Genomic DNA, 26,553 nt, shown 5'->3' with positions numbered 1-26,553 from the left:
ATGGCGAGTGCCTCCTTTTCAACCACTGAATAGTTGGTCTCTCGGGGAAACAATTTCCTACTAAGATATAGGATAGGCTTTTCAGCACCCTCTGCGTCTTTTTGGGACAGCACAGCCCCCAAACCCTGGTCAGACGCGTCGGTTTGCAATATGAAGGGCTGGGTATAGTCAGGACTCATCAGTACGGGCTCAGATGTTAGGGAATATTTGAGTAGGTGAAAGGCATGCAACAACAAGGGGGTTGGGTGCTTGAGGATCTCTTCCGTTTTCGTTGTTTTCTTCAGGAGATCTGTCAGGGGGGCTGCAGTATGGGAGAAATTGGGGATAAACCTCCTGTAGTATCCCAACATACCCAGGAAGGCACGGAGATCTTTACGGGTTTGGGGAAAAGGTATGGCTTGGATGGTCCTGACCTTGCTGTCCTGTGGACGGATATGCCCCTCACCCAGCAGGTACCATAGATACTGCACGCTCTGGGCCGCTAAAGTAGTCTTGGCGGGGTTAATGGTGAAGCCGAAGGCACCTAGGGAGGAGACAACCGACCGCACATGAGACAGATGTTGTTCCCAGGTATCACTATAGATGACTATGTCGTCTAGGTAAGCGCCTGAGTAGTGGGAGTGTGGTTGTAGGACCTGATTCATGGCCCTTTGAAATGTCGCTGGGGCTCCATGAAGCCCGAAGGGCATTACCTTAAACTGGAACAAGCCCTCTGGGGTGGAAAAGGCGGTCTTGTGTTTGTCCTCTGCTCTTAAGGGGATCTGCCAGTATCCCTTACAGAGGTCAAGGGTACTTATATATTTAGCCCGGCCGATGCGTTCGACCATCTCGTCTACACGAGGAAGGGGGTATGAGTCGAAGGCTGAGATCTTGTTCACCTCCCTGAAATCAATACAAAATCTGGTGGAGCCATCGGGTTTTGGAACTAAGACGATGGGCGAATTCCAGCTACTACAGGAGGGTTCTATGATGCCCATTTTTAACATTTGATTGGTTTCCTCTTTTATGACCGCTCTACGGGCTTCCGGGACACGGTATGGTCGTTGTCTGACTATTTTCCCGGGTTCCGTATGGATGGCATGTTCTACTACAGTAGTGTGTCCTGGTAAGGATGAAAACACTGTTCGTACTGATGACAGGGACTGGCACAGGTCCTGTTTCTTGCACTCCGATAGATCTGCATTAAAGCAGCATTCAAACGGGAGGGGGCTAACACCAGACAAGACGGGACGGGGCCCCTCCCATTTCTTTAGGAGGTTGATATGGTATATTTGGGTGGACCCCCGGTTGACGTCTGTTTGGACTTCATATGTGACCGGAGTCACTTGTCTAGTGACAGTGAATGGACCCTGCCATTGTCCTAGCAACTTATGGTCCGAGGAAGGAAGGAGCAACAGTACTTGGTCCCCGGGAACAAAAGACCGGGGTTTGGTTCCCTTGTCATATTGTTGCTTTTGAGAGGTTTGGGCGGCCAGCAGGTTCTGTCTCACAATCTCTCTGATTTCTCCTAAATGTGTTTTCAGATTGTTAACGTATTCGGGGAGAGGACGGGTCCGATCTGGCTCTGCTTTCCAGGCCTCACGAGCCATGTCCAAAAGGGTCCGGGGGGCCCGACCATACAGCAGTTCGTAGGGCGAATAACCCGTGCTGCTTTGTGCTTTGCAGCGGATGGCAAAGAGGGCCAAAGGAAGCATCTCCTCCCACCTTCTGCTCTCGAGACCCAAAAGTTTCTTCAAGGTGGTCTTTAGCGTGGTATTATAGCGTTCCACCAAGCCGTCCGTCTGGGGGTGGTAGGCGGAAGTTCTTATTTGTTTAATACCCAGATTAGAACAGACTTGGCGCATAAGAGAGGAGACAAAGGGTGTGCCTTGATCGGTCAATATCTCCCGTGGAAACCCCACCCTAGAAAAAATGGAAATGAGGGCTTTGGCGATGTTCTGGGTGGTTGGTTGACGGAGAGGCACAGCTTCAGGGAATCGTGTGGCGTAGTCCACTACCACTAATGCATACCTACAGCCGCTTTTGGAGGGTAACAGGGGGCCTATAATGTCCATACCAACCCTAGTGAAGGGGATATCAATCAGAGGGAGGGGCTGGAGGGGAGCTCTCGGTGGTCGGTACCGGCTGGTTTTTTGGCACACCGGGCATTCCCGACAGTAGCGTTTAATCTGAGCATACACGCCTGGCCAGTAAAACTTCTCCAATATCGCCTCTCCAGTCTTTTCATCACTGAAATGTCCTCCCAACAGATGGCTGTGAGCCAGAAACAGCACCTTATCACGAAACAGCCCCGGGATAACCAATTGAGTATTAGCCTGGGTTCCTCCCTTCCGATACAAGAGTCCGTTCCGTGTGAAGAAGTAAGGACCTACTTGTAAGGGATCCTCATTGGGGAGTGCACGACCTCAGGCATCCTGCAGCACTGGATCCTCTTGCTGTGTTGCGCGGAATTCCCGGTCAGTTTCCCACGGATGATTGTCCACCTGTGCGGGGCAGGCCAGGGCAAATTCCCTTTTTTCTTTTTTTCTTTGGGCTTTGGTCTTCAAGGGTTTGGGCACCTCTACTGAAGCAGGGGAATCACGGGAGAACGGGCCTCTGCCCACCATTTCTTCAGGGAGTCCGTGGTGTCCTGTAGGAGATGGGGAAGACCACTATAGTCGCTCCCTAGAATAGCCTCTTCGGGTAAGTTGGGCACCAAACCGACTGTCAGTAGGCTTCCTTTGTCGGTAGGGTGTTGCACACATACTTGCGCTGTTGGGTAACATTTTGTGTCTCCGTGGACACATTTGATGGCCACCGACCCTGTCACAGGTCCCACTGCGTGAGGTAGTTCTTGGGGACGCAGAACACTATGGCGGCACCCTGTATCTGCAAGTGCCATCATTCTGTGTCCGTCGATCTGTACTGGGCAACGGAAGGGTGGAGGAGTTGTTTCTGTGGTGAGACACACATAGTTCCTGGTCAACCCTATCTCCATGGGTTCCTCCTTCTGGGGGCATATGCGGGCTATGTGCCCGTATCCACCACAATGATAACATTGGGGTCCTGGATGAGGTGGTCTTGGCATGACCGGATAGGGCATCAATGGGGTTGGCTCTGGTTTCCGGACCACCGGAGGTGGTCTTGATGGTCGGAGATGGTTGCCACGGGGAATGTGGGTAGGGTGTTTTTCCTTCACTCGCTGGGATTCCTGGGCTCGATTGTAGGCACTGGCTATTTCGACAGCACTGTCGAGAGTCAACCGGGCATGTTGGCGCACCCACTTCTGCGTGGCGGGATGTAGGGATGCTAGGTACTGTTCAAGGTATATCTTGGCCATTATTTCTGCCTTGCTGGATGTCTCAGGTTTTAGCCATCGGTCGGCCAAGTCTTGTATGCAAAATGACAATGCCCGGGGATTTTCTTGGGGCCCCTCCTTGGCCTGACGGAGCCGAACCCTGTACGTTTCATCGTCTATCCCCAGACGTTCCAATATACACTTTTTGATATCAGCATAGGGGGTTTGTCCCTTAATGTTTGCTTGCTGATATGCTGCTTGCAGTTCTCCTGTCAATAGGGGGCCGAGATAATGACCCCAACGATCAGCTGGCCAGGCAGCGGCCTGAGCCAGGCGTTCGAAATTGGTGAAGAAAAAGTCGGGATCTTCGCCAGCCACATATTTTTGCAGTACTACAGAGGGAAGAGAAGTCATGGGTCTTTGTTGTCCCATGATAGTCGTTAACTTCTCCAGGGATTGGTCCTGGGCCGTGCCCTGCCCTTTCAGGACGTCGTGCAATTGTCCCCGGTCATCTTCTGCGGTTTTGAGGAACCGCTCCATCAGCTTACCGAGAAGTTCCTGGCCTTCTGCCAGCTGTTTGACCGCGGCCTCCATGCTTCCTGGCGATCCCACTTCTGACACCACTTGTGGAGTGTGGGGGTGTGCGGGCCGGAATAACAGGCGTGGAGGCCGGATGTAATGTGCTATGATTAGCAAGAGTTTTATTGAATACAGAAAAGTCAAGCCCTTGGGCACGGTTGTTAGGTACAGTCCTCGTCGGGTTGGGGTTCCTAGCGAAGAGGGTCCGATGGTGAGAACATAGGCAGGTCTTCCACTGCAGGGCTGGTGTCTTCCTTCCTCGTTGTGGGCGTTGGTGTGTCCCTCGGAGATAAAGGAAAGAGACACAGGGCGGTTAGTTCCAATGGTCACGGAACTCGGTCGACTGACACCGGCACCGGGGAGTGTGAGGGAGGAAATAGACCGTGAGGGAGGGCGGTAGGGCAGGGGAAGAAGGGAAAGAAAAAGACGGGAAGTAGGTACAGTGTGCAAGTTGAGGAGGGGGGGGGGATGTGCGGATTGTACTATACAGTGTTTAGGTGATCCTAATATACAGTGGGGTGCGCGTGACTTCTGTACAAGATTTACACTATTTATACTAACTACACGGGGAGGGGGAAACACGGAGAATGGTAACAGTTTACTCACGTGCCCCGCCGTAACTCTCATCCGAGTTACGGCTGCTTTCCAGCCACCTCCTGAGGACGCCACCAATCCTCGCACCAAACGTCTTCCTCTTCTTCCTTCTCTCGCCTCGTCCTCTCTCCTACAATCTCCGTTGCCGGTCCTTCGCGTGCCGCTAACTCCTGCCACGAGTCCACCGCTGGGGACCTCTCCTCCTCTGAGTCGCCGGCTTTTCTATCATCCGATCGGGTCCCTGAGGAAAGGCTTCCGGGGTCAGGCGGGGTCACTTCCGGTCCTTTAGTAGCCGCTGTACTTCCGGGGTCAATCCATGATGCTTCCGGTCCGCTGCGCTCCGGTGGTGCTGTCGGCGCCTGCAGGGAGACAGAGAGAGGTGTAGCCTGTTTTGGCTGTGGGTTAGTGATGCCGCCCGTATGGGCGTCCCTACGGTATTGCGGTGCCCCGGAGGTAAGGGGCGCCCCTTCACAGTTAACAATGGTGAATATAACATTGAATACAATTGTAACAATTTTCAGTACAGTTTAGCTTCTTCTAGCTGGGTCACAGTTCGGGTTCCCAGGCGCATCTTGGCTGTTGCTGCCCACTGGCTGGATTCCAATGCTGCAGAGTTCATTTTTCCTTCCCGGGGGTCATGTGCAGAAGGGACTTCCAAAATGGAGTAGTAAGCACCTCCGAGGCCCAAAGAGTACGATACATGAAAAGTAAAAGGTAACAATTTAGAACACAGTAATAAATGATTACACTGTATACCGTGAATCTCTACACTATACCCATTACTTTAATATATACTATAGCATTAGGATTGAGCAAAACGAACAGCTTAGCGCAAGCAGCAATGCAAGCTTCTCGCATGTGAGAACACAGAATAGCCATTTTAGCACTAGTGAGCAGATGCGAAAGGGTTCCCTCCAGAGCTGCGAGTATGCCATGTCACGTGGGTATGACAGACGCATGCACAGTAGAAATTCCCGCGTAGCAGCAGCCATTTTATATGCAAGTTTATTGGGATTAGAAAGCACATGAGCAAGCTTCACTCGGTTTCCCAATATAGATGAAGAAAGGGTAAATTGGTAAAACAAACATGTTGTTTATTTCGTTATATGTTATACGAGGTTCATGAGCACGAGCAAATCGCTTCATATGCGAATCCTTGCTCCCTCAAGGGGTACAGGTCCCTATGGACGAGGTATAACGCCCTGCACCGGCCGTGCCTGCAAGATCAGAAAAAATTGAAGAGTAAGGCAAAATGTTTGGGGGAAGACTGAGTTAGGCGATAAGTAACACAGACTACACTGCATCCCGCTTTAATGTCAGACAACAAGGCACACCTTTTCCAATTCTGTGCCAGCTCAATAGAAACACAGTGAAATATACATTAAAATTCAACTGGATATCTTGACAATGTTCAAAGCAAAATGTCATCTGCCAGAGATGACTGCAAATGGCTGAGATTCTGCCATGGCACTTTGTCGAGAAGAATCAACCCACTCGCTTGGTGAATGATGATAAGACTTTTTCGCATCACCTGGCTGGAACAAATGAGCAACTGCAAAAACGACTTAGCAGGCATGAGTGGCTATGGAAATTGGCTAAGGGGATCTTCTCCAATGCTAATAAGGATAAACAGTATCTGACAGTCCTGGTGCACTTTTTTCTCAGGTGAGGCCGTCTATGGTCTGTGGATTTGTTTTGTTCCTGCCCTGCCATAGACATGCATAAGACTTAAGCCATTGTTCTTGTGTGGAAGACTTGTTTCTTGTAGCATCAACTGCAGCTATGCACATTTTTAAGATGATAGCCCTTTGTGATTCGAAACATTTAACTGCCTTTCACCGAGACATGGTGACTATAAGGCTCTCCTCACCTTTCTTCCAAAAATTCTGTTGAAAGTCCTTTTGAATGTGAAGATATACTTGCCTTTCACTCTTTCCACGCCCACATACGTTCTCGACTGAGGAGACATAAGACTTGCCTTTCAGTTTCACCTCAGAAGAACCCAAATTTGGTGTTCTACTGATCAACTGTTTGTGATTTTTTTAAGGCAATGGTGCTCTCTGAGTGGTTGCTAATGCCACCATTGCCACATGGGTTCCATTCAGCTTCACACATTGCTTTATCTCCTACGAGCACACACCACCAGTGCTATACCAGCATCAGTGCCTTTTTCTAGGCTTCTTCCTACTATAGCTACACAGGCTGCACCCACGCATTCTGCCAACACTACTTTCTTCTTAGTACCTCCAGGGTCTTCAGGGTTCCGCCTGGGGCAATGTTACTATTGACTAGAAAGCTCCTAGAAACCTATATGTCGAAGCTTGAGCCATCCAATGTTGCATACTCCTTCTATTTTGTTTCTCTGTTGTTGCGGAATCTACCCACATAGACGTGAAAGTGCTTGGGCATAGAAACCGGATAACATTGCCTTAATTGAGATGGCCATATCACACACAACCCGATTGGCTCTTGTTTTCAAGAAGGGCACTGGTGAGCGTCCACATATGTGCAGTCAAGAGTGCATTTAGGCTTCAACGCACTCACTTGTGGTGGTTCTGCCATGCACAGCCCTGGAGTGACAGCTTTTCTAGCAGGTTCCAGTCCTGTGACTTGGTGGCAGCATGCCTACATAGTTCATGAAGGGAGAAAGATCGTGGAGTAAGAGTACAGAATCAGCATAAGAATAACGTGTTTCCTTTTAAAGTGAGTCCAAACCTACGACCGAGCTGGGACGTGAGAAAAGTCAGGTTGACTTGTAAGCCAAAGCAGCACGTATTCTTGCAGCATTGTGAAACTGATTGATTCCATGTAGAATTAAGTGTCAGTTTTGGTTCATATCCTGTTACCAGTTGGGACATTCAAAGAGAGCATCCGCCTTGATTATTTCTTAGGACCAGCTTCCATCAGTAGTTCATATTAGAAATATGTATGCATTGCTTACACTACTGAAAATACTGTCGCCAAGTTTAAACTGATTCACTGATGGGAGAAGATGCAACTTATGCGAAGTGTAAATTCAGCTGAGTCATGCTTGTGTGTTGTAACATTGCTGATTGGCATGATAGGTTTCGTGTGTAATTCTACAATCATGCTGTGTATTCGGACAGGCATTTTGACCAACAACAAGGATTAATGCAGCAGCATTTTACTGCACTTTGTGCACACTTTACACTACGCCCATTGTGGTGTACGCTTAGGCCACATTAGTGTCCAAAGAGTGTCTTTGTCGTTTTATAAATATCCAAAATTGCGTTACTTTTTGCCTGCGGACGACATTAGCCAGTACTTTGCACTCCTCTGACACCTCTTTTTACCCCAACATTTGCACTTTTACATGCAGGAAGTGTGCGCGTCTGAAATGTACATAAGCATTGCATATGCTGTGCATTTGAAGAATACATGTATGTACTTATTATGAGATTGTCCTCAAAACCTCCTGAGTATGCCCACAATACAGCAGGGTTAGGTTTGTCCATGTGCTGGCATGTGAGTAGTATTCTGTATTTCAGCGTTTGTGGGTTGATTTCCACATTTCCCATCATTTCACTGTGTTTTTATTGACAACATCTGCGCGCCGAAGACAACTCTTAAAAGCAGTTTCCCTGCACAACTTCCGTTTCCACCGTAAAGGCAATTACAACGAAACTCGTGAGGACCATATGCGTGACGTGCATAGACTGCACATACACGTGGTTTGAGTATCATGTCAGTATAAAGATCGGTGGATTAAGCCTTTTTCCAGGAATAACGGCCATGCCCAGAATACGCTTTGTGACTGAGCCAGCCGTAGAGAGCATACGCACAAACACAATAACCGTACGTTTGGCTAGACATAACCTACATTTACTCCAAAGTTTTTTTTTTTGTGTGTGACATCACCAATACCACATTTATCAAGAGATGCGCATAATGTGCTCAGAAGGGCATTCGGTTATCACAAATAGAACAGATAAACTGCTGTCCTAATTTTAATATGACCAAATATTCCAACTACTTTCATACACATTTTATGCGGTATTTATGCACTCACGATGCAAGTGATGCCTTAAATCCTCACTACATTTCCTTAGCATCTTCTACCACCTGGACTCCGTTCACAGTTTCACTAATGACTAATAGTACTACTGGGACAGTAAAAAATAGGCCACTAACAGATGTCTGAAATTAAACATTCTCCGTACTTTTACATTTTTATCATCAAACTTACTTAATAAAATAGGGTTTGGGATACACCAACATGTTCTTAAAATGTATTGCTTCTTACAGCAGTTAAGTGACTCATCAACATTATTTGCTTGAGTACTTTTTTGTTGAGAGTGAGTTTTGTATTTTTTGATTCCACAGCCTTTTGTAATTTAACATATAGGCTACATTAATTTAATTGTTGACACTTTCCAGGTCTCTTGATATTTACTCAAGCAATGACACTTGAAGAAAGCAATACTAAAATGTAATCAGTAAACTTCCTAAAAGTATTTATATTCCGTAAACTGTTTTGTTTGAATTCTTTCAGAAGTGCCTATAAAGTTTGCAAAGAAGTTGGTAGCCCTTTGTGCCGAGATAGGGGGCACCGTCTCTATTTCCTGTGAACTGGGACAGGCGAAGGGCGACGTCATGTGGTGCAGGAACGGGAAGGAACTCCAGCCTAGCAAACGCTTCCAGATCCGCGCTGAGGGCGCCAAACGTATTCTCACAATTTCAGGGGTGAGGGCAGAAGACGAAGGAGAGTACTCCTGCGAGTCCAAGGATGACAAGACTATCGCCCAGATCACCACAAAAGGTACTAAGACAGATCAAAAGTATTCCCCAGGGTGTTACAAATGATCATGTTGACTTGTGCATGGCACCCACAGTAGAATTGTTGGAGTGATCTATTGAGTTAGTCTTATAAAATTTACTTTTGGACAACAAACCATATTAATTGATGCCAATTCTCGTTGTGACCATATAAATCAGGTGGGTGTAGAGTTGTTGGGTTTAGAAATGCCCAGTGATCATATAGGATCTATGTAAAACATGATAAGGAAATGGCATTTAACAAGGCACTCTCTATACAGTCTAAGCTAGCACTCCGATAAGTCGATTTTGATTTAACATTCAATTTGTCCTGCTGCTTACAGTGCATTACCTAATTGACTTCACTTGTTTGGTATCAATGTGAGGTAGAAAGCAACCAAAAACAGTGAAAGGGCGTAATTTGCCAATGTCCTTCCTTTGGGAAGGACATTGGTTGGCTTGTTATCTCTGCTGAAAGGAATGAGAAATGCTCACAGGTACTCTATACTTACTATTATAAAGCGAGAACTGGGAACCTTTGAGGCGGGTATACTCGAAAATTACACCACCAATCACAACACCCAATACAGTGTTGGAAAGGGGAGGTCCAGGAGATGGACATAGGCTATACAGCACCACACAATATACATTTAGTAGGGGGAAAGAACGTTAGGGGACAAGTAGTCCGGGCGTATGCATACAGTGATATGCACGCGGCGTTCCAGAGGCGCAATGGCGTGTGGGCGTGGCGTTACGTAAACGTGGCTTTAGGGGTCCGGACTGAGCGCTGAAAGGAGAGCGGGACCGACACAAGTGCCCAGCTGATGGAGTGCCCAGCGCGGGGAGGAGCGGCAGGGAGGAGCGGTGATGCTGGTCAGTACTGTGGCGCTAAATGTTTGAAAGGAAACCCATGCGTTATGAGGCTGTGGAGTCATTTGCTGCAGCGGGCTGCAGGCTGCACATTTTCCAATAGCTGGAGTGCCCATCGCAGGGAGGAGCGACGGGGAGGAGCGGCGATGCTGGTGGGGGAGGAGCGGCGATGCGGGTCAGTACTGTCGCACTAAATGTTTGAAAGGAAAGCCATGCGTTATAAGGATGTGGAGTCCATCACTGCAGCGGCCTGCAGGCTGCACATTGTCCAATAGCTGGTACACCTGAGCTCCTTCAGGGTGTAACTTGAGGGGACTTGGGTTTCAAAAAGGCATCATTTAAGCCCACGGTGTGAACTTGACAGGTTGTAATCAAACACACACTGTCTGCCCAGGAGGCAGCCCGGCTCCCTCCATCCGATCATATGCACACCGCAGTATGACAGGCAGCTGGGAAATATGTGGGGTTCTCATGGAGCAAATTTAGGATCCGAAGAAGCCAGTGGGACGTGGTTCACGGAAATCGAAGCTGTGTGTTGTGTGCACATGTTTTCTGTCACGCAGTACTGGCTGAACTCAATATCCTGAATGACGTAGTTTGTGACGATGTTTCTGCTCTACTTTCACAAAAACTACATTTTGCACAGATTTTAAAATGCGTGAAGTTGGTGAGAAGTTTACGAGTGGGATTTTTTTGCGTCGGGGAGGAGCGGCGAGGCTGGTGGGGGAGGAGCTGCGATGCTACAGAGTACTCTCGCAAAGCCTACCCGGACAACGTCGGGACGGGCTGCTAGTGAGGTATACAAGAATAAGTTCTACAAGAAATTGAAGTGAGAGCCAGATAAACAGATACAGAGTGATAGTGTGACAAACACAATAAAGATATATTGTGATAAGGGCATTGGTGAAGATTAGAAAAAAGGGTAGTTGAGACTTGATGAGGAAAACTGAAAAAGGAAGGAATGGATGGATGAAGGAAAAAAATAGAGAGTATAGCGAGAAAGTGAGCTAGGGTGTGAGAAAAGGCAATAAAGAGAGGGGCTTGGCTTAATATCATTATGTGACCTTAACTGACAGATCTCCCTTGCACTAAATGACAGTTTCTGATGATCAAACCGTACTATGCTTATTAGTATGTAAATAGTCTCATTGAAAAAACTTCGTGGAGATTCCTTGCCTTAGGAATATCGCCCCACGTGTTAAGCTGGTCTGGGAAAGCTTTTCCTAGCAGTAATTCTCCATGCCGACAAATGTGAATCAACCCGCCGTGCATGACGTCGAAGTCATATAATAGAAGCTGTTTCCTGCACTGACATCAGTTCTTGTTTTTCTGCACCTTGGCGTTGTTTTTGGCACTTGCTCTTTGCTTCACCAACAAACATTTTGTCAGCTTAGACAGCCATTAGGTCCAATGTCTCCACCGAAAGGTTCATAGTTCCAGTCCTTTCTTACATACCGGAAGCAACTGTCTTTATTGCTTCCTGTTGGTATCCTCATGTGATGTATTGGATGTGGCCATGGTGTTGTGGCCAAAAACATGAAGCCCTTTATAGAACAGAAAGCAAATATATTCATGTCCAAGACCTCAATGGTCATGTCAAACTGTGAGGAAATGCAATGTACTGTTTAATTAATGTAATTAATCCCAAAGTGAAATGTCCAAAGTCCTATTTTATTAAACATTGGAACATTCATCCCCCCTTTTTAATACAAGAGAGATAAAACCTCACTATTTTCTATTTAACAAAGACGGTGTGGTGTCATTTTTTGTGGGTTTGCGCTGGGGTGTTGTATTGTGTGTTGCGCAAGGACGTCACAATTGCCTTCTGGATTTAGCCTTCCCACTCTGTGCCATGCTACCCTAAGCGGGCCGTCAGTCCCAGTTCCAACAGTGCTGACATGCCTGAATGCATTCTACCAATTTTTTAAGCTGTCTTGGCCATTCTAACGGACATGTTCTTCAATGGTGAGCAGCTTTTTGGTGAAAAGGCTGGCTCCTTCCTATAGCCAAGCAGAACTACAGCCCACTACCTGGACCTGGCTTTGCCTGCAAAGCAGTACAGAAAGTTCAGAGGCTAATCCAAAGCTGAGGCAGGCCTCTCAGCTGGTACAGACGCCTCAGCAATTGTGCTGCTGCTTTTGAAGTAGTGGTAGGTCAAAGTCGACAGCAAGAACCGCAAATCCACCCCCTCTGTCCTCTGCTGAACCTGCTATGTCAAAGCCTCTCTGTCTGTCCCCATTCACCTCATCATCTTTCAATTGGGACTTGATTACAACAGTTGGCTGGGTCATCCAGTTGATCTACAGGAGCTATACCCTACTCTTCCTGTCCCTTCCTCCGACTGTCCTCCTTCTGCCAGGATGTGCTGTTCGGGATCCTTGCCCTACAGACGTCCTTGCCCTGAAAAACAAAGGAACTGCAGAATTGCTGCCTCTTGAAGAAAGACAAACAGGATTTTACACCCTTTACTTCTTGGCCCTCAAAAAGGATGGGTGTCTGAGACTCATGCATGATCTCTACCTTCTGAACGTATTCATTTGGTGGAACAAGTTCTAAATGCTGTCTCTTTCCAATGTTCTCCGTGCTCTCAATACAGAGATTGGTTGATGTTTCTGGACCTCCAAGATACCTACATCCATTTTCCGATTTTCCCTGCTCTCGACATTACCTAAAGTTCCCTTTGGCTAATCAGTACTACTAGTTTGCTCTCTTGCCATTCGAGTTGATTACCAATTTCTGTGTTTTCACAAAAGTGGTGGCTCTTGTGGAAGCTTAGTTGGGATGGTTGGTAGTCCACATATTCCCATTTTGGGCTGGCTGGCTGATGAAGGTGGAGTCCTTGGCGCTGGTTGAGGAACATCTTTGATGTTTAATGACTTTCCTTCATCACTTGGGCTTAACCATCACAACACAAAAGTTGATCCTCAGTCCAACACAGAGGATGAACATCATAAGTGTGGTACTAGATACAACCTGCATGAAGGGCTGTTCTCCTCCTCAGAGGCTCATGGATAATGAAGAGATCGTTCTGAGATTTCTGACTCAAAGGCATCTCCCAGTCATACACGTGTTATGTCTTCCTGCTCACATGACCTTGTGCATCCTGTTGTTTACAGAAACCATATGGTGGATGAGGCCCCTTCAGTGGTACCTGCCATGGCAGTGGGTCAGTAGCGGGGAGTTTCGCAGCCCATGTGCAGATCTTCCAGATGGTTCACCTGGACCGGAAAGTGTGAATGACCCCTCCAATATCATGGTGGGTGTTCCATTCAGCACTCTACATGTGCAATGTACCAGGGATGGGGTGCCTATCTGGATGACATGACATCATGGGGCTGAATGTGAGCTGCAGGTTGTCTGCCTTGCAGGCATTTCTCCTTGCAGTTTCGGGAAGTGCCACTTAGATATAATCTGTCAATTCGACTACCATCTGTTATATCAATCAGTGATGTGGTATGGTATTGAGGACTCTGTATTGTGAGATAATTTGAGAGTGATAGTGGGGAGAATTTTTGCGGTAGCAACCCACCTGCCAAGGTTCCTCAATGTGAGAGTGGATGCTCTAAGTCACCTCTTGCTGGAGTTAACACAAGTGGGAACTTTTTCTAAAGTTACGGAGGGGTACTTCTTCAGATTGGGGAGCTCTTCACTACAGGTCTAAACAGGAAGTGTCCTTGATTTTGTGTCATATGTTTCCCTCCGAATTATTCCCTGGAAGTTGCTTCCAGGTTGAGCTGGTTTTAGCACCAGATATACACGTTCCCATTGTTTCTCTTTTGTCAAAAGACCTCCGGAATGTGATGGAAGATTACCCAAAGCGGATCCTAATGAAAAGTTACTTATCTTCTGTAACACTCCTTCTGCTGGATCTCTATCTAACCGCAGATTTCTCACCTTTAGAATATCCCCAGGTGCCAGGCTTGAGCTGGAAGATTTTTCAGTGGAGCCCCTGCACACAGATACGTTGTATCATGCGCCTCTGCGTCAACCTCGTTCCGCCCAGGAAGTGATGGTTGGATCCTCAGTCCACTTATAAGCCCCACCCAAGAACACTGATGCCAGTTTCTCTCGACACTGCTTGCGCCCTTGGATGCAGAACCCCGAAACCAGTAATATATGTTCCAGTTTGCTTGGCCCTAATGTAGGACCTTTTTAGATAGAAAAGAGGACATTCCACAGAATTGGGTGGTAGTGGGAGGGTGGTGATGGATCTGCCATGAGATAGAGTATCCACCAGAGAGAGTGGAACAAAAGGTTAGTAACTTGTTCTTCTGATGGACATTTCTATTCACAACTTCCTCACCTTTAGAATAGATACCAACCCTAGAGGGCATTGCGTCCACTCCACTAAGCCATGATGACACAGAACTGAAATGATTGCTGAAGTTCCTGGACACGAAGAATGTTCACTGTCTTACCCAATACATTTCACACTCTCAGGCTACTCAATCTGACAACATGAGTAAAAAGGAGGGACACAGAAATGGGAAAGAAAACTGCAGCCAGCTGCAAACAGAGAACCTCCTGTAAAGATTTGTCCTAAAGAAATAAAAGTAAAACGTTTGTATCTATACCATCTCACCATAATATGGATTTATCTGTGCTGAATACATATGTCTAGCCTCTACCTTCTAAAGTCCTGCTTGACTGTTTTCATTTATATACGTATAAAGATGTGTAACTCAGCTGCAAGAGAACTTTGTTAGTGTGAACATGAATTTCCCTCTCTCTCTGACGTACTGACCTTCCACTACTTTAAATAAGCATGTTCCTTTCTTGAGCAATAAAAAAATTACTTACCTGTACCATTTGTTACACAGCATTAGCAGTTTTCACGGATGCACGTTTAATTTTTTTATATGGAGAACCCAACATTGAAGCTGTTACTTATAAGTAACATGGGTTTCCCAGTATGCACCTACACACATAGACAAACCACATGAAGTCTTGAACAAGAGATGATAATCAGTTCCAACAGTGCAGAAAATTAGAATCCGTTTTAATACATCAGTAAATGATTGTGAGTCCATTGTGGAGGTGTTAATCCCTTTAGGCGATGAAATAGTTGATGAATAATCCTTAGTTTCTCAATGGCCATTGTAAACCCAACTTATCAGTCTTTAGAACCATAATTATCAAGAATGCTTCCTACAGCTAGACACTTGAATCCTAACATATCCACAGAACCACCAAGTGTTAAATCCAGCCAAAATATACATCCAGTGAAACCGTCCGTGTCCGTGTACTTGAGTGGCAATTCCCATAAAGCCACGGAAACCGCCAAGTCTTTTATACAGCCAGACATATACACTCTCTGAAACATGGTGCACATGCGCTTGAGTGGCAGATATACACAACTTATCACGCTATTTTACTTGGTTCACGTCGAAAAGTTTACATGACTTAGTTTGTGCTGCGACATGATCTGATGGCTTCAATTCAAAATGAATATCGACTCCAGTCGCTGAACCAGGAACACCATTAAGAAGCACCATCTACACCTTCCTATTTTCAGATATTGCCTCTGGATTGCAACCACTGGCACATGTTTCTAACTTTCACAATGCATCCAAAGATGCAGCCTTCTTGTGAGAAGATCCACTGATATCAATTCCATTCTCTGGAGTCTCAGTTCTGTTGGAAACATGAATCTTATTAATTCTTTGTGTATTAAGGTATTTACAGTTATAGCAAACAATATACTTTTGTAATGAAACTGATTTCATTCTCACTCATGGCTGCTTCTTTGGCTCTAACCAGAGGTGTTAGGTAGGCTGATATCTGCTTGTTGGCCACATGGTCATCCTTAAATACAGTAACTAAACAGTACTGTTTCGCAGCCCAATCACGCATTGATTGAAACTTTGTCAGAGTTGTGCTGCATAATCTCTTCAGTTAATTTGAACTACCCGTTCCCACCTCCCAGAGGGTATTGGTTTGGGATACATTCTTAAGATGAGGAATCTTAAAGAAGATGTATACATCAGAAGCGAAAATTACTTACCTTCAGTATGACTGTTCCTGGTGGATGTACAGTCTTCCGGCACATTATTAACCACCCTCCCTACTCTCCTGATGGACCATATATAAAATCCTAATGCATTCAAATGGGTTGTGAAATTATTGCCTCTTACCTTGGTGCTGTCTTGGCTCTTCTGTTCATGCCTCACTAGATCAGAAGCTGACATCCTCGCATAAGTTGGCACCTATTATATATCGGTGATCTCATGTCTGATGGGCAGAGTTGTCGCTTGAGTCCCATGGCCTCACTTGATAATGCAGTGAACCGATTGCTGTAAAAAGCTTTTCCAGACCAGCTTGATTCCTGTGAGAATGTTCTTAGGGTGAGGAATCTCCAGAAAGTGTACTTTTCCTTCAGTAATATCACTACTGTAAATAACTTTTACCTTGTTTTAGCATACAGGCATACAGGAAATACAATCCAAATTATGCCATGCAACAAAAATAGATCAACATATTAATTAACAGCTTTTTTTTAATTTATTTTTTTATTTATAAAAGACCTTTATTGTACTCATCCGCAAGAACATAGCATCTGGCCTACAACCCTAAGAGAGACGGCCGCAAAGATTTCAAGTGCATGGCAATCTAATCACGATAACACAGCCTTTCAGCCGACAACCAAAGGTCCGGCGGCGTAGCGTGCATAAATTATATATCCATATCTTGCAGGTCTGATTCGGAGGATAGTATCAGTCTTCGTTTTTCCATCTGCTATAAACAAACATAGAAGTAAACATCCCCCCCCCCAATAATCCCCGGGAACCAAGCAGGTCAGCATCCAATACCAAATAGAGCAGAGAACAACAAGAGCATGAAGTCGTTGACTTTAGATCCGCATGCAGCCAAGGGATTGGCTTCATTCTGTTCACTTAAAAAATGTTTACTGTAAGGTAAGCTACATAATACCAGTTCAGGCAGGCAGCACCAGTATACATTAGATGACAAAGGGCCAGATACCAGTAAATCTAGGTTACCGGTGGTGTGCCACCTACCAGCAGGCTCATTAGCAGGACTCTATCAACATTAATGCAGAAAACAGTGCTCACATCAACCGCGACAGGTAATCGTTGGCCAAGCATTACAGAGACAAACACTGCAGCTCATTATTCATCAGTGAGTTTGGACAGCATATATACATTATAAGGGCCCCAAATATCTCTTGGGCGCAAGGCAGTGGGGAGCTCCTCATAGTAGCATGTCAGCTGATCACGGCAATACATCAATTCCTGCAACCAGCTTTTAGCATCTGACGCTCGTCTCCCACCCCAACAAATCGGCACTCTGCGCTTGGCAAGTTGCAACGCTAAAATCACCAATCATCTCACTCCCGCCTGCACTCCAGAGACAATACCAAGCAGACACACTCGCGAATCATTAGCAATGGTCACCGACGTCATTTCAGACAATGCCACCGTTACATCCATCCAAAACACGAATACACGTGCGCACCCCCAGGCTAAGTGTATAAAGTCAGCCCCATCCAGCCCACATCGCAAGCAGACATACGAGTCACGTAAACCATATTTAGCCAGTTGTGCCGGCGTGTAGTACCATTGCTGTAAGAATTTGTAGTGTATGAGTCCAAAATTACCGTTAGCTGCGAAATTACCAGTCATAGCACAGCATTCGGACCATTCATCATCCGTCAGTGGTTCCGGCAAACAGGCATCCCAACGAGCTCTCGCAGCGACATCCATATCCCCCTCGTCCTCCTGCGACGCTCAGTACAGGCGCGATACCAACTTTACACGAGTAGTCGTAGTATACATCAACTGTAATGCGCCAAGCACAGGTGGTTCCGAAGGGAAAGACGGGTACAGATCGCGCACCGCAGCACGCAGCCTGACATAGGTAAATGTAGCCATGGTGCCATTAGTCACATGGTCCAACAAGCATTGCAACGCAAGAAATTGGCCAGCCGGAAATGCATCTCCCATGGTTTGTACCCCGGAACTCTGCAACAGCTGAAGTGCCCCCACCTCACTCGTTACAGATATAGCAGCTGGATGCAGTAAAGGCATGGCTGGAGCATACAGTGGCAGTCTGTTCGCCCGCCTCACTAGGTCCCGCCAGGCTTTAGCAGTATATTGTACCGTGTCCACCTCGCCCTTCTCATATACCGAATGCGGGTTCACTATCATCGCCTTTAAGGGCAGCCGATATATTGCTCCTGCCTCAAACGCTACATGAGGGGTTTACGGCGGTGCCGAAATCCAATAAGAATCAAAATGAGCCTGAGCACACAGAAAGTAAAGACGCATGTCTGGCACAGCAAATCCGCCCAGTTCATAGGGCTTGGTCAGAGTGTCCCACTTCACGCGTGGTTTCTTACCCCCCCAGGCCAGAGTGATTAGCAAGGATTGAAGCTGAGCAAAATAATGAGATGTCAGGGTGAGGGGAATATTAACAAAATAATACAGAAACTTAGGCAGCACCACCATTTTCATCAGGGCAACCCGGTCAGCAAACGAAAGTGGCAAGCGCGTCCAGCGAGTCACCTGGTCCTCCAGCTCCGAAATCGCCACTCCATAATTAGCTCGTATCATTTCTTGAGGGTCTCTGTGCACCCAGATCCCCAGGTACCGAACAGGCTCCGTAGCCCATGCCAATGGGAATTCCAACAGAAATGGTCGTGTGACCTCTGTCAGGGGCAACAGTATGGATTTATCCCAATTAATTGAGAGACCAGAGAAGCGTTCGAATCGTATATACTCCCGAATTACCCCTTCCAGGTACCTATCGGGCTCCCTCACGTACAAAACCATGTCATCGGCATACATGGAAATCGCGAGTGACCGGAGATGAAAACACAACGCTGTGGCCGCATGTCTTTGTCTCAGAATACAGGCCAGGGGTTCTAACACAATGGCAAATAATAAGGGTGAGAGTGGGCATCCCTGCCTCGTACCTCGCTGTATAGAAAAAGGTGCCGACACCCGACCACTAACCCTCACCCGAGCAATCGGATCAGTGTAAAGTTGAGTGACCCAGGAAGTGAAGACAAAAGGCACCCCCATTCGATGTAATACCGCTATCATATATTTCCAAGCAACCGAATCAACCGCTTTGGCAGCGTCCAGTAGAACCGCTACTGCAGCAAGTTCTGGTTTTAAGTAGATGGAGAACCGCGAATAAAGCTCTCAGGTTATGTGTTGTGGAGCGGAGGGGGACAAAGCCAGACTGGTCCGGCAGTACCATAACGGGCAATAACAGGCGTAGACGCGTTGCCAACACTTTGGCGAGTATCTTCACATCGGTATTCATCAAGGACAGCGGTCCTGTGGTTTACCCAGCTTCGGGAGGGCCACAAGAAGGGCTTCACGCATCGACTCTGGAAGCTGCCCCCGATCGAAGGCCTCCTCCAATACCGTCGCCAGATGAGGCAAAAGTAAGTCCACATATTCTTTATAAAATTCAGACGGCAAGCTGTCAGTGCCTGCCGCCTTACCATTCGGCAAGGCCGCAATTGCGTCCCTAAGTTCCCCTTCCGTAATGTGATGCATTAAAAATTCCTGTTGCCCCTTCGACAGCCAAACCAACGCTGTGTCTTCCAAATATTGCGCTATCTCACCTCCTCAGCCGTCTCCTTGTGCTCATACATTCGCTCATAATACTGCGCATAACAAGTCAATATACCGTCCGCATCCGTCACCACTCTATCCCCATCCTTAAGTTCTTGTACTCCGCAGTGCCTGGCCCAGGGTTCCTAGATTCTATCTGCCAAGCCACACCCGGACGACCTCCTTCGCCATAATACCGTGCCCTAGTGCGCTTGGATAAGTATTTGACCTCCAGATCCGCTAAATCGTTATATTCGGTAACTTTTGAGCGTATCTAAGCCAAAAGAGATTCCGCCGGCTTGAGCTCATATTGCCGTTCTAGGCCTAACAACTCCCTCTCCAGTTAATCCATGGAAGTCCTTAGCGATTTGAGCACACCAGCCTGCAAACCAATACATGCGCCGCGCACCGTCACCTTGAAGGCCTCCCAAACAGTACATCCGTCGTCTACAGAGCCAACATTCCTCAGGAAATATTCCTCAATTTGTTCCCTCGAACTCTCACGTAACACCTGGTCCGACAAGGCTCCAGGAGGCAGTCGCCACGAAAATGGTGCTGGCGCATGCGACGGCAACCACATCTCCACAAGCACAGGCGCATGATCAGACAGCGTGCGAGGCAGATGTTCAGCCTTCATTACCCATCTATTAATTAACAACTTCCTAAACCATAACATGAGATACAAAACTAACAGAAAATGGTGCGAAGATCACATGGTATTAAACTACCAATGTATATAATAAAACAGTAGTCATTCCCATTCTTCGTTTATGGCTCTTCAATCCTGGTCCCCAAAATCCCAAATGCGATGGGCTGTCAGAACCAGGAGCTGTTATAAATGATAAAAATGATTGAATCTGGTTACGAGTTTCAACGATAATAGGAGCATAGATGTTCTGCCACCCAGCCATAAATATGTTATTGCCAAATTCGCTACAAATCGAGGTATTAAACCTTAGGATTACTAATGACTAGAGTTTATGGCAACCTTTCCTTTTAACAGTTTTCAACATTAGCCACCAACAAAAATCTTTATATTGTGTATTGACTAAGTTAGTTGCCTACTGATACTCCTTCCCACATTTTTGTAATTTGAGTGCCTTTAAATAACTTCTGATGCTAGTGGAATTTAATCCTAGTACTTTCACCTCAGCACTGTACCTTATTGCATTGTCTTCTGTATTCCAAGTTTTGCTCCCTATGATCATTCTATTTCACATAGTCTCCTCTGTCTCATAGAAGGTTGCTATAGCTAACTCAAACAGAATGTTGCCAATATAAAATACGTTAAACTTTTGGACGACGCTATTCTTGGATATAGGCTTTTCAGACCGGAAGGATATGTTTTTTAATCCAACTGTCTGTCTTAACTGGGAATTTGACAAAGCATTTTATTCGGTTGCGCAAATCCATTAGCTACTAATTCACAGTTAACCGCACGTTAGACAACTCCTTTAAAGGAGACAACAAATAATAAAGAGGAAAATTATTCGTATATCTATGGCTAGCAATTGTTTCAAATTTGACTGAAGTTTATTTTGGCGTAATTATGATCATTATGGTTTCTAATCACATAAAAGACAGCCCTTAATGGCCAATAATTGATCCAGAAATCGGGCAGATTTAACGATAGATCCAGAATTTGCTCCACAAACTAATTCTAGTCCAATTTGCTTAGGAATGCACACTCATAGTTTAAAGCCACAATTGAAGACAGTGCCTACAATAACAATGGTCGGATTGGTTTTAATTTGGTATCAGATTTTCTGCCTACAGGGAATACTATCACACGTTTTAAACACATGTACTATTAAAGGTCACCTTTTATCTTCTGCTTTTCAGTTCCCAGGGTTGTAAAGTTCACAAGCGAGCTGACTACTGTTGTCGCTGAAGAAGGGAAAGAGGCAGCGTTTAAATGTGTCATCACTCCTGAAGATGCCACAGTCACATGGCAAAGGAATGGGTCAAAAATTGAGCCCAGCAACAAATATCAAATTTCCAAAAAGGGTACAACTCACAGCCTGACCATCACTAACCTTAATCTGGAGGATGCAGGTGACATCTCTGTGGATGCTGAAGGAGTGGTCACCAAATCCACACTGAAAGTCCGAGGTGAGAGGCATAATTTCAGTGGTTAACCACTAGATTGATTTAAATTAAGTTCCATACTTAAACAAAATAATGAGTATCTGAATATTTTACTGCCTTAATTTACATTGATCACTCCTTAACAAAATCTATTACTTTTTTATAACTTTCCCTACTCTCTTCCCCCCAGAAGTTTGTTCTTATTTGTTTGCATTTTAGTCTTGATTCTATACCTATTTTCTCTTTGACCCTTATTACAAGTGTACTGTAGTGGTATTCCTCTGGGACATACTACTATAGGCCATTCCAAAAAAGCCCAGTGTTTTCAGGCCTGTAGTCATTGGATTTGAAAATATTGGACCCAGTAATCCTGCGCCCTGAGGCACCAAACCAGGAACCTTGAGCGTTGCTTTGGTGGCTGCAGACAGCTTCTGTGCCTCACCACCACCCGCCCTGCTACTGTACAATTTGGGGCAGTGGTTAATTTGTAAAAAAATAAGTGCCAGTGATCTCGCCAGGAGGCAGCTTCCACCAGCCTATTTCTCCTGTTACCGCTGCATAAAGAAGAACCATGAAAACCTTTAAGTGGGAGAGGGTGTGGCGTAATGGCCAGAGCTGCTGACAACAGAGCTGGGGAACCAAGCTTGAGTCTCTGCGTCGGTTCAACATCCCTTGTTTCTAGGTGAATCACTTAATCTCGCTGTACCTACCAAAAATTAATATGTCCTTAACTAGTGCTCAAGCACCGTTGTTGATGATTGAGTGCCGGTGCAGAGCACTGGAAACCACTGGCTCAAACTAAGCACTGACTGGGGGAGCTGTAAACGATCCACACCGGCTCTCCTTTCATTTAGTCTGACCTCACCCCACTTCCTCACTCTCTGCCAGCTGTACCATTACACTGGAGACATCCAACAGAACAATAAACCACAAGCTCCAAATAGGTGGTAAATGGGTGTAAATTTCCATCTGTTTCCTCCGGGAATATATAATTTTGCCCAGTGTTATTTACTCATTGAGGGAGGCACAACTCATAATCCCCAGATTCAAGTGCTGAATTCCATCGAGATTCGGAGAGTCTGGCCCTCTAGCATGCCACACTTAATCATAGGGAACTTATAATGAGGGCCACACTCTCATTTTCTATTTGTTTCTTTCCAAAGGCTTAAGATAGGGAATGCAAATTTATAACCCTCCACCACTTTTTTCTGCCCACGCTCCCCTATAGGCCAGTCTGGAAGAAACTCACTAGATTGTATGCTCTGTATCGCATGACAGTAATAATACATCTACTTCCTCGCATTATAAGTAGGTAAGTTGATCTGGAGGTACGAATGGTAAATATATACTTATTTCCATGATAGTATAATGGTAGGTGATGTAGTGGATGCAGTAATATTTAGGGTCAATATCATTGGTGTCCATATAGTGCCATACAATCACACTGCACCCGGCGGATAGCTGGTTGACACTGCTTTGGTGTCCCCTATACTCATGGTATTCCTGGATTCCCATGCCCTGCAACGCACTCATGGCAGGCAGGTGTAATTCTCAGGTATTCCCTTGGTCCATTAGGATTATCTTGTCTTGCAGGCACAGTTACAATACGTCCAGTCGTCTTATACACCAGAAAATACGGTATATGTTGTATTACTAAGAACAGCATGTAATCAATTTATGTATGCACCTTTTTCCAGAGGCTCCACTGCTCTTCAAAAAGAAATTGGAGGCCAAGACTGTAGAGGAAAGAGAAACAGTAATCCTGGAGGCAGAGCTCTCTAAGCCCTCCAAGGAAGTGAAGTGGACGAAGAACAGCATTGTATTGCAACCGGGTAATAACTTGGAAATTAAGTCAGAAGGGACCAATCACAGCCTCATCATCAAGAACGTTACCTTTGCAGAGCGTGGCCTGTACTGCTGTGAGACTCTAGAGGATAAGACCCAGTGCAAGCTGAATGTAGAAAGTAAGTTCCCTTACAGGAGTCCTTTGCTTGTGTCTCTTGGTATCTAGAGCCTGGCAGGCGCTTCTTCTTACCAGCATGGGGCCATAAAGGGGATATCATTTAGAAATTATTATTGGACATTTTGCAGAACGGCACAAATCACAAAGAGCTGAAACAGATTAAATTTTGGAGCCAAACAGAACCATTTGTGCATTATTGTTTAAGGTAATATATTTGAACAACTAAGGGCCACATGTATCACCATTTGTAATAGCGATTACCTAATTGTGATTTTCAGCCGATCGCAATTAGGTAATGACTATTATAAAGGTATGAAACTCCAAGAGTTTCATATATCAATTTGTAAGGGGTTGCAAATTGACCTGCCTCATTAACATTAATGAGGTAGATGATTCAGAAAAGGGGGTGGTGATGACAGAGTGTCTGAATTAGGCAAACCACCCCTACCCAGTCCAAAGATCAGGGCTTGATCCATCACCGTTTTTTAGCTCACTGCACCATCCCAGCTCAGAACCTGGCTACATGCAAATTAGTCTGTCCCTGGCCCAGTGCATCATGGGAACAGGGCAGACCAAACTACCAAGCCAATTCTTATACTGGGAAGGAAACAAGCTTCCGGGGACCGGTTTCTGGCATTACAGCCGTCTTCGGCCAATTCATGAGGTAGGTCGCAATTTGCGACTCTCTAGGCATTGCTAAATTCACGGGATGGTGGCCTTATGGGATCTGCAGACCACCATGTCTGTGATTCTTTTTAAATAAAGCAATCTTTTTTTTTAAAGGCAGCCCGTTTTCCCTAAAGGAAAATGTTTTGTGTTTAGAAATAAATAGATAGTTCACTTTTCATTTTTTAAGAGCAGGCAGTGGGACCACTGCCTGCTCTCCAATTTTTTTTAAAAAATACATTCACAAATGGGAAGGGGTCCTTTGGGGACTCCAACCTGTTTGAGAATAGGTTGCCACTAACTTGAAGTTGGTGGTAAAATGTGAATGTTTTGCGATCACATTCACGGTCACAAATCATTCGTACATACTGTTACAATTTAAAATTTGGAACAGACACCCTAAACACACCCCTTACAAATACCTACTCGCAAACCAATTTTGCTATTCAGTAACAGGTTACCAAATCGGAAAAAAGGGTATGATACAATTGAAAAGCATTTTTTGTGTTCGGAAAGCGGCCAATTCGGAGTATTCGCCCATTTCCGAACGCAAAAATGCTTGATACATGTTGCCCTTAATTTACTGTATTGGTGAAATGGATAATGTCACAATATCAATAGATTCTGTTGACGTCCAGGACTAAAGGATCCATTAATCTGTATTTTGCTGATTTGTTTTTATTGGTGTGTGTTGATACAACAAATATAGCTAATACAAAGGGCATCCTGTGGTATAGAAAGTTTCATTTGCTGAGCTTTGAACAATACACCTAAACATAAAGCATTAGAGTTCATGTTTTTTACGTCCCCTACAGACTGTTGACAATTGTGTTCCAAGTGATATATGATATTTCATCACTCTATATCACTGATATTTTGACCTGCTTCGATCCTTACATCGGAGCCTACTGGGCTTAAAAAAACCGCCACACAAAGCGTCTGGCTTTGGATGCGTTCATCTGTTAGGCCCCCATCAATGAAACACCCTACCTCTAAATATCCAGGTTTTCTTGATATGGCTTTAAAACCAGTCTAATGAACCATTTTGTGAGATTGGAGAGGAAAAATACCTAAAAACAGGAAACATCTTTTGCCCACAGTCTTTACAACGACCTGCCTTTACAACGCAGTCACTACCCTGACTGCGACGTTACCATGCTTTACTTTACCATGGAAGTCGTTACAACAACTTGCTGTATGGGGTGCGTTATTGAACTGGTGTTAATAAGTCCAACACCTACCTTACTGTTGCGTAGACTGGAGTTGAAATAGTAATTTATACTATTCCAAACTCCAGCAAGTCATTGCAATGATTTGCGTACTAAAGTAACAAGTGGTTACGTCGCAGTCGGGGTAGTGGCTCCGTTATAAAGGCATGAGGGATAAATGCATGTGGAGTTCCATCATACAACACCTAAAAACACATATTATAAACAAAACGTAAACAAGCATCTATGTACCAAAACATCAAGGACCTACATCGGTTTTTGTTTCTATCGCAACTACTTGTTATGCTCTCTAGTCCCTCTGCCCTTATATGCGACATTTCTGTTTGAAATGTCAGAGTGCTCTTCTTAAATAAATAAATCAGTGAGCATCTCTTATTGATCAAAAGCACACATTGCTGTGTTTCTGCTGTCTGTGAGTATGCAGAAATCAATCGGTATGTCATCATCTGACCCCATTCATCAGAAGGATCCAATGAAAATGGCTTCATACCGTGTCTGGAGAAATCATCTTAGCACAAGTGCCAGCCCCTCATCAGTCAAAATGCCTTACTCTCATAGACTCCACTGTTAAACTTTGTGCCTACTGTGTGCTCAGCCCAGAGTTCCACACCCCTGCATAGTGCACCCATTAGCTGCAGACCTGAGAGACCCTATTCCTAACTCCTCACATCCGTGTCCAGGGTCCCTTACCCATAGAATGGACTAAGACCCATGTCCTGCCACGCCTGTTTGATAGAACATGGCCCTTGTTGCTTTAGCTTCTTGTGGTCTATTTGCCTATCCATTCAAACTAAAAAAACATTGTCTAACTACCTTGAAAGCCACTTTGCGGATCACTGCTGAAGTGCTGACCTTATACAGATGAAAATATTATCTTTTTAACCTGGGCATTTGTTCTTGTATAACATTATATTGCAGTTCCTTTCC

General features: G+C 45.4%; 1 protein-coding gene across 1 annotated transcript in view; it reads left to right on the top strand.

Moving 5' to 3' along the window:
* The window catches only part of OBSCN (obscurin, cytoskeletal calmodulin and titin-interacting RhoGEF), a 1,012,031-nt gene that overhangs the window by 315,489 nt on the left and 669,989 nt on the right, over window positions 1-26,553 (top strand). The window contains exons 20-22 of the mRNA XM_086941076.1: window positions 8,964-9,230; window positions 21,523-21,792; window positions 23,466-23,732. Coding sequence (XP_086797202.1) covers window positions 8,964-9,230; window positions 21,523-21,792; window positions 23,466-23,732 — 804 coding nt within the window. The remainder of the gene's footprint in view (window positions 1-8,963; window positions 9,231-21,522; window positions 21,793-23,465; window positions 23,733-26,553) is intronic.

This window comes from Lissotriton vulgaris, chromosome 10 (genome assembly GCF_964263255.1).
Source record: "Lissotriton vulgaris chromosome 10, aLisVul1.2, whole genome shotgun sequence".
NCBI lineage: Eukaryota > Metazoa > Chordata > Amphibia > Caudata > Salamandridae > Lissotriton > Lissotriton vulgaris.
Note: the sequence above shows the minus strand (reverse complement) of the source record. Positions and strands in the feature narration are given on the sequence as shown.